Source organism: Dermochelys coriacea, chromosome 4 (assembly GCF_009764565.3).
Source record: "Dermochelys coriacea isolate rDerCor1 chromosome 4, rDerCor1.pri.v4, whole genome shotgun sequence".
Classification (NCBI taxonomy): domain Eukaryota; kingdom Metazoa; phylum Chordata; order Testudines; family Dermochelyidae; genus Dermochelys; species Dermochelys coriacea.
Window position 1 is genome coordinate 10,882,914 of NC_050071.1, and position 13,280 is coordinate 10,896,193.

Genomic DNA, 13,280 nt, shown 5'->3' on the forward strand with positions numbered 1-13,280 from the left:
TGCCAAGACCCAGGATTTGTTGTGTCTAAACCAGCCAAGACAGGTGGCTACCCAGCCTCTTCTAGAAAACCTCCAGTGAAGGAGCTTCCACGATCTCCCATGGCAATCTGTTCCATTGTCCTACTGGATGCCCTGCACCACACAGTTCTCCAAATAAAAGTTCTCCAGCTTTCCAGCCAGGGAATATTAGGAACTGAGCCCCATCCACCCACACAGGCATTTCCAATTAGTATTATTTAGTATGCTAATTGCAGCAGCCCCTCGAGACCCCAAATCAGGGCGCCACTGTACTAAGCACAGTAAGCCAATAACACAAAGAGAGCTTCTACCCCAGAGACAAACAGAGGGCGGTGGAAGGAGAAGGTTATAGTGGAGACAGGCATATAAGCATTAGTCACAAGGGTGAGTCTACAGTGGCTGGTGCTGCAGCTCTGGGACATGTCACTATAGCTAGCCAAGCCCATTCAAACGGTTTTTAAACTCAGGCTAGTGAAAACAGAGCCATAGGAAAGGAATATTCTGTCTAGGACCCCACTTTCCCAAGCCACTGGAGGTGGAGTTCCAGTCTCATTAACTTTAAAAGGCTAACTGGCACGGAGCGAGAGCCCCCTTGCAGCCTGAGAGTTAATACACACTAACGACCCATCGCCAGATGTTTCCCACTCTCACGAGAAGGATTAAAAAGCCGCATGCTGCCTTGGCTTGGTTCTGGTATCAGATGGAGCCGAGCTAATCTGGGATTTTGGTTACTCTTCGGAACGTGTAGTCATGTCCCAAAGAGTGTCCGCACCAGACTTCTGATGGGACTCCCTCATCACTGCCCCCAATGAACCTGACCTGGTGGTGGTAACACTGGGAAATTCTGGGCACGCCCCTCCTTCCCTGGGGTTTGCAAAGATTAGCCTATGTATGACAAATCTCTGCTTGCTGTAAGCTGGTTACAGAAATGGGGTCCTGAAAAGGTTAGCAAAAAGAACTGTTCCTATGTGTACACACACTTGGTGCTGCTCCAGAAACAATCCTTTTAAACTTTGCAGCTTCTCTAGTCCCAGCCCCTGCTGGGGATGAGGGGTGTCCCATCCCGTTACATTAATCCTACCTGTTCCTGAGCAAAGCCTGAAAACCCACAGGGAGAGTCTGGCTCTCTTCTGCTGGCATTTTGCACTGCTGCAATTTTGGTCGCATGGGCAAGAGAACCATGTTGCAAATCTGGAGATCATTTAATAAGCAAATTGCCTCAAATATTCCATCTTTTATGGGGAATAAAGTTTGGTTCCAACAGGGATCTATGTCTGCCATGAAATTCAACACAAATTCGTTCTGCTCATTAGGAAAAATACACACGCACAAGTTTTTATTTGGCAAAAAAGAGTTACCATGCCAAAATAGCAGGCATCTGGTTTTTGTTTGTTTGTAGTTTACAGTATTCAAAACAATGTAATTAACCTGAAATGTACATAGATTGATTTTTTTTTCGATGGGGAGAAAAAGATTGCATCCTGTTCTTAGTAAGTGATCTGCCATCAGTGTGAAAGTGATTTGTACCATTATCCGTGAGTGAACGTCAACCTTATAAACATCTTTCATTTTCCTTGCTGCTGCTGCTCGGTTTGAAATGCTTTTGAGATCAGAGAAGCTGAAGGAGTTTCAGTGTGTTAAAGAGGGAAGCTGGGTCTGCAGAAGCTAAATACTGACAGCAGAGCCAGTCCTCCAGTTCAATGCTCCGCTCAGTGTCCACTGCCCTCTCTGCAAATTTCATCATCAGCAAAGCCCGTTTCATGTCGATCCAGTTCTGGAGAGCACCGTAGAGGGCTTCTTCGTGGTTAAGAGGCTGGTCTGTTAAATCTTTCCTGGGACCCCAGAGCAGACACTGCAGGATCCATTTTGCCTCTGTGATGCAGACGCGTTTGATCGGGTCTGCTTCCAGCAACAAGTGAGCAAGCTGCTGGAGCCCACGGGAGTAAATGGAAAGGTTGGGGAGTGGGGGGAGGTCGTCTTGGCTGTACTCCTGTTCCCTGAGATGGGCCCTCACCTCGAAAGGGTTGGGCTGGTGGAGAAGTTCATAGATGAGGATGCCCGTTTGAAATTCATCGAACTTTTTGTACTGAGAGGCCGACACAATCTCTGGGGCCAGCCGGGCCTGGCTCTTTTTCAGTTTGGTGTCCCCGGCACCTGGCTTTTGCTTGGCCTTCAAAAAGTTGCTCACAATGAGCCTGGGCAAGTGCTTTTCATCTTTGGTTTTACTGCAGCCAGTCAGAGGCTTGCAATGAACTAGCAGCAAGTTTTCCAGACAAAGATCTCTGTGTATGATGCCATGCTGCTTTAGATGCTCCAGGCCATGGCAGAGCTGGAGGAGCAGGAAGCACACCCGCCGTTCGTATACCTCCGGCTTGGTTTGATGGCAAGTTGCCGCATCCCTCATGAAGTCGGCTGTGGTTTGGTGCGGCACTTCGCGGGTGATGACGACCACACAATCCCGTTCGCTGGCAGAGCGGGAGAGGCCAGGGCCATCTGGAGGAGAAGTGCTTTTTGCTATGTCAGAGGAGAGCAACATGCTGAAGGGCACAGAGGCTACGAAGTGCCCACAGTCCTGCTGGATGTTGAAGTGAACTGGCACCGAGGGGCTGTGGTATGAAGCAGACACTTTGGATTCTTGAGTTTTACAAATCTGTGAAGAGAAAACAAGAGATAACAGGGTGGGTTAGGATGGTCACTCACCCAGTCTCCAACTGCTTGGCAAAATGTGCTCCAACAGCGATGCCTCCAGCTTAGCAGGAAATTGTTCCTTTAGGGCATAACATATGGACATTAGGATGGCCATACTGGGGCAGAACCATGGTCCATCGAGCTCAGCATCCCGTCTTCCAACAGTGGCCAATGCCAGATGTCCCAGAGGGGATAAACAGAACAGGGCAATCATCCCATGAGCCTTCCCCTGTGGCCAAGTCCCAGCATCTGGCAGTCAGAGGTTTACGGACACCTCTGATAGCATCCTTGACCTTCTTGGCTAATAGCCATTGATGGACCTATTCTCCATGAACTCATCTAGTCCTTTTTTGAACTCAGTTATACTTGTGGCCTTCACAACTTCCCTTGGCAATGAGTTCCACAGATTGATTGTCCATTATGTAAAATAGTACTTCCTTTTGTTTTAAACCTGCTGCCTATTAATTTAATCAGGAGACCCCTGGTTCTTGTGTTACGTGAAGGGTAAACAACACTTCCCTATTCACTTTCTCCACACCAGTCATGATATTATAGACCTCTATCATGTCCCCCCATAGTCGTCTCCTTTCCAAGCTTACTAATCTCTCCTCAGAGGGAAGCTGTTCCATCCCCCTCATCATTTGTGTTTCCCTTCTCTGTACTTTTTCCAATTCTAATATATCTTTTTTGAGATGCTGACCAGAACTACACTCAGTACTCAAGGTGTGGGTGTAGTGGCGTTCTGATATTTACTGTCTTATCATCTACTCTTTTCCGAATGGTTCCTGATATTCTGTTCACTTTTTTGACTGCTGCTACATATGGAGCAGATATTTTCCAAGAACTAGCCGTGATGACTCCAAGAGCTCTCTCTTGAGTGGTACCAGCTAATTTAGGGCTGAGGAGTCCAGGGTTGTATGTAGAACAAGAAGATGGGCAACAGCCTGTTGTCCCTGCTCAGACGTGTTTTCAGTTCAGTTCAATCTTTCCCTGCCCCTCCTCACCTTTTGTGCTCACCATCCTTCTGGCCAGCAGCTGGATCCACCTCCAGTTGGCTCCTGCTGGCCAGAGGGGCAGAAACAGGAGATGGGAAAAGCACACTGAGTTTCCATAGCTGATAGAACACAATGGCTTCAACGGGTAATCATAAGGAAAGTCAGAGACAAAATACCCAGCTTAAAATGTGGGTCTATGAACAGTTTGTTCTATTGGCCACTAAACTGATCATAATACCTAGTGCTTTACAGACAGCAGCTAATCCTCAGAACACTCCTGAGGTATGGAAATATGTAGCATTATCCCCATTTCACAGACAGGGAAACAAAGGCTAAAAAGTTGATGATGCAGTGATGTCATGGGACCTGGGTACGTACACACTTCTCCTCGGACATGGTTAAAACCCCGTTCTGTCTTGCAACAGAGGCAGGGTTTTAGCTATATTGAACCCAGGTCCTCAGTCATGACTGATTTTGTAGTGAAGACAGGATCAGAGTGACCTGCCTATAGACCACAGAGGGACTTGAGGCCAGTTTTTCAAAGGTACTTATGTCCTAAAGATATAGACAGGTACCACTATCCGGCCGTTGGTGTGCAAACTGGGATTAACCTCAGGAGTTCCTGCCTTCCAGGATTACAGTCAGAATACATTTCTCTCCCATAAGCCCTAAAATTATTTTCACTGTTCCTTCTCCCACCACTTCGTTTCATGTCTGCCTTGCACATACTAGTGAAGCCCTGAATGGTGGCCAGAAAAGCCTGTGAAAGGCTCTGGTATTGGCACGATGGACAATCTGAGCAGCTAGCAGTACAAAGGCAGCTCAAGTCAATGGCCCAGCCTCACAACAATACTCATGACAAAAAGAAAAATGAGGACCACAAAAAGAAAACAAACGTCAATGGAGGACTAGAAATGACTGGCAAAGAGACGAACAAAAACACCGACATAAAACGAAAAGGGAGAGCACTATGTAGGTTCCTGGCCCACCACCCCAGTCAAAGTTCACATAAATGTACACTAATTTTTTTTTTTTTAACATTTTAAACTTTCCCATTGTGACAGCATGAATAACTGCAGGAAAATAGGTTTATCGTAGCAACATCCATTAGCTCTGCAACAATTACAGGCCTCTCAGCGTTTCCATTGTAAGCCCTTTTATTTAGGGATTTATTTAGACTTCAGCCACGTGAATTTGTCTGGGCTGGAACTTAGCACAGGAGGTTTCAAACCCTGGAGCAAATTTCTCTCTTGTAAAATGTGTGCAAACCTGGACACGATATCAGTTTGGTCATCTAAGTTAAAACGAGGGCAAAAATAACTAAGTAAGACTTAGATGGCTGAGATTCTTTTGTGCTCCTGACAAAATACTTTACAACTAAGATTCTGCAGGGCATTAATTCTAGTGACTGAGTACTGTGGGTCTGACCTGCCTGCACATTTATGCTGTTAAAGGATGGTTTCAAGGAAACTAGCCCATGGATATATTACAAATTAACACACAATGCTATAGAGCCTTAGCATCAAAAATCTATAAAGGAAGGACAGGGCTTTCAGTTTTATATTCAATCAGTTTGCTACTGTAGATGTATGTATGCCTTTTGCTATTCCTTTATTATGTATTCTGTATAGTCTAAAAATTCTGTTATAAGCAGCATACAGAAAAATGATATGGGCATTTCTTTTTTTATTGCAAGCACCTGCATATCTGCTCAGTAATTCTACTACAACTTTTCCTACATGGCACTGCAATCCCAGGGACATTTTGCACAGACCACCAAGATTAGGCTCCGATCCTGTTATCTTTAACTCCCAGTAGAAGGGGTTATAGGTCTGCTCACTTGAGTATGAATTCCTGGAGTGAACAGAGGAAATGAAATCAAGTGTCAATTTGAAGAATGTGTTAGGGTTTCTCCTGTGTAAATCATGACAGTTGTGCATAGACAGATCACAGAACTGTGTGTACGCCTGGTATGTTTTAAATACACGGTGAGCATGACAATGAAAGATCGAGATAAGATCCTGTCTCTGGATTAGCACTGTGTGCCTGAACAAAGGTATAAGCCAAGGCAGTGAGCATATTTTGGCTTGATTTCCCAGCAGTCAGTGTGAGCCCAGATGAGTGTGTGCACACGAGTGCTCACACATGCATGTGTGCTATAATCAATGCCAAGAGCTCAGCGCAAAGTTTTGGCTCTGACTCCTCAGAAGACTTGGCTCAGCTAAACCTTTCAAACTGTCTGGCTTGTCCAGGTCTAATTTTAACTGCAGATCTGTCGCCTCTTTCCTGTTTGAAACCCTGTGCAATACTACAATAGGCATGGAAAGGAACCAGCCAGCTGCTAAGCCTCACAATTACCGTCTACCAGTCATATTCTAATAATGAAAATGAAAGGACTCTGGAAAATTGCTGATACACACTTTGCACTAGTGCACAGCAAGGCTACCTCTGTCTGCTCTGGATCCGTACGGTCTGCCAGGATCACAGAATGAATGCACATTCGAGATGGGGACACAAGTACAGTCCTGCTATGTATAACAAAGAGTTGTTTCCTTCTATTACAACAATTCCCCCCATGGTAAGCACACACTGGGACTAAGAATCAAGTCAGATTGTACAAACAATGGAAAGATCTAAATTCTTCTTAGTAAATCAGCCCAAGGTGAACCCACTCTGTGCTATGCAACGAAAAGGGCTATTCCACTCCATTGTACAGATTTTTCTTTGCGGGGAAAGGTACAAATGAACTTGCACTTATGCACGGTACAGTAAAACCTGCAAGTTTCCATTGTAAGCATTGATCTAGGGGTGTTATGACCAGCATTCAGTCTATAACTATATTCTGCCTACTTAAAATCCTCCAGTTAAATGGGATGATGAAAGTTTGATTTGTTTGGAATGTTAATTGCAAACGTATCTTTGCCCCTTTTCAACTAAAACATCCTTGGAGGTGTTTTCAGTCTGTGCAACTCTCTAGCGTAACACTCTTTTTTGGTCTGAGCATTATTTTCTCTTTAAAAAATAATGGTAGCAGAACAGTGTGTCGCTGGCGTTAAGGGCTCTACGGTTATGCTGTAACTCTGTCAGATCAAATTTTAAGGCCGCTGGAGTGATTTTACACATGTCGCGAGCTGGAGATTACTTTATATACTTCCTGAGAATCTGAGCCACAGCTCACTGAAGCCACTGAAAAGCCTCCCATTGGCTGCTACAAGCTTTGGACCAGTCCTTATATTACGTTACCTTAAATGTGCCTTGAACTCTACAGGGCTGTGGGCTGGGAGTATCAAAGAAGCCTAAGGGAGTTAGACACCTTATGCTCCTTTGAAAATCCCAGCCTAGCAGACTAGTAGCAGGACTCTATTACACAGAGCTCAGCAAGCTTGCAGGCTTGCGACAGGCAGAGGCCCTCAGGATCTGGGTTCCCTTTCTGCAGGGACTGTGCAGAAGGGGACAAACATCAAGACTATACAAAAAGAAAATTCAGCCCTCCTCCCCAACACTTGAGTGCTTTGGGATGTGTGTGGAAGAGGGGCTGCATCAGGCTGCATCTGTCTCGGATTAAGAAAGCTGAACTTTCTAGTCTAAAATCTGTCTTTCAAACAGGCACACTAGGATACGTGAAAAGAGACCGGTCAGTTTTTATGTTAAGTGCGTAAACTTTTTATTTAGATGGTAAGTAAAGATCCCTCTGTCAATTCCTGTGGTTCATAAGGTCTTAATACACATGGTGCTGAGATAACATATAGACTCAAAGGTGTCTCGGACAGACGCTGTCAGCCAGAAAGAAAACAGCCTTTTTTGCAGCTTTTAATCAGCTTGTGTATGTTGGAGGCAGACAGGCCTAGCACAGAGTGAAAAGCGATCCTCATCGCTATGCAATAAAGAGAAAATATTGTGCTAATTGAAGACCAAACTACTGCTACTATTTCATTCTAGGTCCTACCAACAAATGTGTGACTGGCCTTTGTTACAACCACATGAATGCTTTCGCCGATATGAATTTAGCAAAGAAAATAATGTTGATGATTTATGAAGGGATTACTTAAACACGACACTCATTTGTGCAGTATCACCTTGGTTAACTTTGATACAGACAAAGCCAACAATTCATAAAACATGACACCATATTCTGACGGCAATTTACCAAGGTTTTACCATATATTCTAATGTCCAATCTTAGCTTACATCCAGAAATAGTCGCAGCATTCTAAACAGACAGCATGCTCCAGAGAGGAGAATTCAGGAACTCCTGCATTCCAATCTAGCTCTGCTGCTGACTTCCTCTGTGGCTGTGGATTGCCTCAGTTTCTCCAACATATAAAACAGGTATATGATCACCTACCTCACAAGGGCGCTACGGTTGTAAAGAACTTGTAAGTGCTAAGTATTATTAGTGAACACCAATGGCACTCTCTGAGGAACACTCCGTTATGCAACAGTTGTCCAGAAACAAATACAGCAATGAACCCTCGTGGAATTGCATATTTGAAGGATTACTGTCTGGAAGTTAAAGCTATTGGCTTATACAGCTGTGCTTCACATGCTATCAAGGCCTGGAATAATTTCCCAGAAATGGACTTCATGGACCAGCATCCAATTTAGTCCAGAGGGTATATTCCTGATCACTACCATGTAATCAGAGAGACAGCAAAAATGCCAATGCAAATAAAGTAAACGTACCTTCACTGCATAGGTGCTGGAAGGGTCCTTCGAGCAGGTGGCACAGTAATAGATGGCATCCCCAGAAACACAGCAGGGCTTGTTGCATGCCAGCTTAAAGAGAGACCAGTTGTTCTCATTGAAATGCAGTTCATTTTTCTGATCACGCATAAAACAGTCTTCGCATTTTGCAACGAGGCGGCGCAAGGATTCTGCATAAAGCCCCCCTAATTTGGCATACACCCCCTCCTTGCTGTCAATGTTGAGGAGCAGATTACGGAGCTGAAGGCTGGAAACTGAGGAAACCTGGCTGGATACACTGAGCGGAGAGGATGAAAATGGCTGCAGGTTTCTGTTCTGGATGCAGGCGCTACTGCTTTTGTTTGAAGTCGGACCCCAATGGCTGTTTCCTTTGCAGATGTTTTCCAGAGATTCAGAGGAGGAGAACGAGTGGTGGGTGCTTCCCACATAGCAGAATGGGGATTCCCTTCGGACACAGACGTTGCTTTCAGAGTGACTGACGTTCAGTCTGGGGCTGGTGGGATTTGCTGTTCTACCCAGAGAGGCTTGGCCCCAGAAAAAGCCATCAGGTGATGAAACCGCTCGGCTTACGGTTTTCTTCTGTGGCAGAGGGGGTGGCTGTAGAGGTGTGCCCGGAGACCTGTCCTGATTGGCGCCTGCAGGGAAAGGAACAGAAGAAAAGATCGGCTTTTCAGTGCAAAAGGGCGAGTGGCTCTGGTCAGATGATTGTCCTAGAAGACACAACGACAATAACTGGCTTTATGAACCAGTGCCCCCCGCTTGTCCCTTATTAGCCTGGATGCTCCTGCTGTAAAACACAAGATGAGCTCTTCAAAGGCACAAGTCACAGTTAGGCACCCTTACAAATCAATCAGTGGGAGTTAGGGGTCTTAGTATATAATTTGCCACCAAAATGCCGAGTAATGAAACCAAAGCGATAGACGTTATGATACGCATCATACGTCCTCAATCCGTGCCATTATAAGCCTCCTCCGGCTCCTATGAGTCGTCGTGTGTCTCTCATTTGGAACGCAGTGGGTCGAAAGCTCGTCTGTGTTTGCTGCAGGAGATCTGCTGTACAGTAAGTCGCCAGAGTGGAGGCTCAGTACATTAGCAGCTCCAAATAGGGAGGTTCCTAAGAGAACAGGAAAGGTGACTGTACAGGGAGCTTTGTACCACAGCCAACAGCCACCCCCAGGAGATGCAGGCTACCCTCATGGAGTGATAATCAGTTCAGCGTGGCGCACGTGGACTCAGACTGTTCCCATGAATGGCAGTGGCAAGGCTAGCCTGAGCGAGGCCTGATGTGGCCAGCTCCTCAGGGCACATCACCAGGGTTACAAGCTTCGGCCTGAGCCCTCACTCCGGTTGGTACCGGCAGTCCCCTGCTCCCACGCCCAGCACCACTCACTTCAACGGAGCTCTGAACAGACATGGGGGGGGCTTTCCGCACACAGCAGGGCTGTGGTCTACATACGCACCCTGATGCATGCCTGGGGCAAGTAGGGGAGCAGAGGTGGGTCCATAGTTCTCACCCATCTTGCATGGTCCATGGAGCCAGCTCAGACCGTGGTGGGCAGCTCTGGGACAGATTATGCCTTCCTCGTAGGAGGGAATAACTGTATGGGCGGTTGGGAAACAAGCACGGGCCATGTGGCTTACAGAGAACCAAAAGGAAACACGCCATCCCCTTCTCCCCACAGCCTTCCCAAAGGCAATGTACTGCTGTAACCACCTGTTCCTCCCGCCAATCCGCAAGAGCATGCGGTCACCTCCTCCCGCACCAGGCAAGGAGCAATTCCCCATGGCATTCTGTCCCCAACCAGCATACTCAGGGCTGGTCAGCCTAGAACAGAGCTGGCTCATGCCAGCATCAGGGGCACACATGCGTCTCAGCTGTGAACAAACATGAGGCAAAGTCTGGACAATTATTGTCAAAAGACCTTGATCGCGCACAGGGTATTGTAATGGAGAGTACAGAGGTGTAGTGGAGATAATTTAGCCTGTGTTTCTCTATCTACTGTGTGATGCAATGCCATAGGAGCAGACTTTTACAGCAGTATTTGTGTTTTACAGGAGGATAGTGTATTGTACCCCCCAGCAATATACTGTTCACATAGAAACATTTAATACACTGCAGTCCAGGAGCCACAGCTCAAAACTCAAGTTTTAAACGTGAAATCTCAATTGCTGGAGCAAAATGCCCTCCCAAGTACCTAGTCTGGCTACTCCTTTTCAAATCTAGCCTTCTAATTGAACTGAATAAAAAAGTGTCAGTCTTTGTTGCAAGCCAGCTAGTTAAATCGTAATTACGTACCTTGTGGAGACCGTTTCTCAGGTTTCTTGAACGTCAGGTTAAAACAGCCCCAACAACACTTAAGCATCATTTGCAGGGGTCACTATATATTGTCATTAGAAACCCCCAGAGCAAAGCACAGCAGGCTCCGTTGATGTATTTTTCCCCCTTATCTGCATGCCTTTTTTCCCCTCCTGAGAAATGGGAACCAAAGATTGCTGTCAGGAAGGGTTAATTTAATTGATTTGAAACAGTATTTTCTCTCTGTGTTTGCGTTACAGGCATCTGTTCCCCTCTGACGTCCCAAAGAGACCCCCAGCTCATACCCCATTGTCTCTGCATGGAGGAAACTTTCCATGTGCAGCCCTCCTTCCCTTTGCACGCAAAGGTGTCTCTGCTGTGTCTGCAGCAGCATTTCTTGCCCCTTAGTCAGGAGTCTAAGCTGGGGGAAGGGGGTGGAGACAGGATGGGTTGGAGGAGGAGTGGGCTCACTGGAAGCCCCGCCCTGCCCCCGGGAAGTTACTTGGAGGATAATACAGCCTGAAGCTTTATCATCTTTCCCATAGGACTCTTCTCCGCCACCACAGGGAGGTCCTGGTAGCATGGCACCACATGAGCTGCACTGCTATGGAACCTGGGGTGGGTAGGGACACAGAACCTCCAAGCCTGGCTTCCCACAGGACCCTAGGGCCTTTCTATGGGAGGTGTACATAGCCCCTTTCAGTGGGACCACGCGGGGTGGAGGTAGGGAACCGTGTAGTGATTATCTCTGCCTGAGACCCCTCCCATGGACTGTGTTGTGGTGGGCATAGGTGCTCTCAGAACTCTCCCTGGGGCACTAATGGGACATCTACACTGCGAAAAAAAAAACCCAAACCACACACCACATCCTGCAGCAGTGAGACTCAAAGCCCGGGCTCCGGCCTGAGCAGGAATGTGTGCACTCCTGTGTTTATTCCCATAGCAGAAGATCCACGAGCCTGAGTTAGCTGACCCATGCTCTTGAGACTCGCTGCCATGGGGTGTTTTTTTTGGTTTTTTTTTTTGGCACTGTAGATGTACCTTAAGGCATTTCTTAACCCACTGTGATTACAATGACTCGTGATGTTTTTAAAACCTCAGGATGTGAACAATATGATTACGCCCAAATCCAATGCACGTTGCCAATTAGTTAATTATTGCAAATCATGCATAATGGGATATCTACAGTGTAAGTGAGTGAATCGGATTTAGTCGGGGGCGTTTGGAAGGAAGAGGCTGACATTCGATGGTAGTTTGAAGAAACACGGTGGCACTTTTCCCTGTGCGAGCTGCCAAACAGTAGTAAAGCTGGTCTATGGGAAATAGCTGAACTGTGAAGTCACTTGTGAGGAGTTCAGAATGAAATACCGAAGGATACTTGTTCGGCAACAACTATTCAAACAAAGCTGGTTTAGTTTTTACGCCACGGTAACTCAGCAATTAAAACAGGCTAGACAAGACAGAAGAAAGGAGAGCCTGACTCACGTTCCCCACAGCTCTGCACTGTAGATTAAGCACTGTCAGAGTGGTGCGAAAGAGGTGACACACCGCACTCCACGGCTTGCCCCACACAGGACAAGTCTGGAGGGGAGGCACAGGATTCAGCCGACTGCACCCTGCTGCAAAGTCCTCCACTGACTCACTCTGCACAGTCTCAAACCTATTTGCTTTACGAATGGAGTTCTGTCCACATGCCTCAGCTGAGCCATGGGCGCGCACCAGATTGTGGCTCTTGGCACCCGGCTCGTTTCAGTCAGCTGTATTTTATGAATGTTTTCCTATCTCGTTAAAACTAGCCAGGAGTAAGGTTGGTCGTTTGTCATGGGGGAAAAAGGGAAAAGTGTTTGATCACAGCCAAAAAATGTAAGAGTAATAATTATCCTTTAGAAAGAAGAAAAATTATGGCACACGATATCTGAATATTAAAGTGTCATGGGAATTAGGAGAATAAATATCTATACTGACAATATAAATATTTTGAAATAATTTAATACTAGGTTAAAAACTTCCTAAACCGCATAGCCCTCTACAATGTGTGTACACAGAGCCAGATCTGTGAAACCTCATGGCAAGAGTTTTGCTCATTGTGAGCAAGGCAGCAGTAAAACCTGTTTCCTCTTTGAACCTGGTTCTCGGGTTCCAATGCCGACATTAACAGATCATTTGCAGATTATCAAAGTGAAACACTGGCCACATATTCATTAAGGCCTTTTTCTAAAAACAGAAATTCATACAACTGGATGACACAGGAGACTGGTAATGAGAGAGAGCGCCTTTCACCTGTAAGTTGCTGATTCAAGTGCAGCTAGCAACAGTGCTGTTACCTTTGATAGTCTTTCGATGGCCTGTATGAAGTAAATTTAGCAGTCCCGGTTGTCTACGTCGCAGGTACATCTCCCACCATAAGTATTCACTGGTAATCCCATTGGCCAATTTAGCCAAGAAGCCAAAGGTTGAATGGCCACAGAGCATGAACCATCATTGCAACCCTAGAGATCGTGCAGCTAGATCCCAGTGAAGGCACATTGATGGGGCAATGTGAACATTCGTTCACCAGGGCTGTGAATCCAGCAGTTTTC

General features: G+C 46.2%; 1 protein-coding gene across 3 annotated transcripts in view; it reads right to left on the minus strand.

Moving 5' to 3' along the window:
• Positions 1–1,327: 1,327 nt before the first annotated feature.
• PRAG1 (PEAK1 related, kinase-activating pseudokinase 1) overlaps positions 1,328–13,280 on the minus strand; it is an 81,243-nt gene continuing 69,290 nt past the window's right edge. For all 3 annotated transcript variants that reach the window (XM_038399236.2, XM_038399233.2, XM_038399235.2), the window contains 2 exons: positions 8,385–9,040; positions 1,328–2,668 (listed from right to left, as the gene is read on the minus strand). In XM_038399236.2, the coding sequence (XP_038255164.1) occupies positions 1,628–2,668; positions 8,385–9,040 (1,697 nt within the window). In that variant the 3' untranslated portion in view covers positions 1,328–1,627. The remainder of the gene's footprint in view (positions 2,669–8,384; positions 9,041–13,280) is intronic.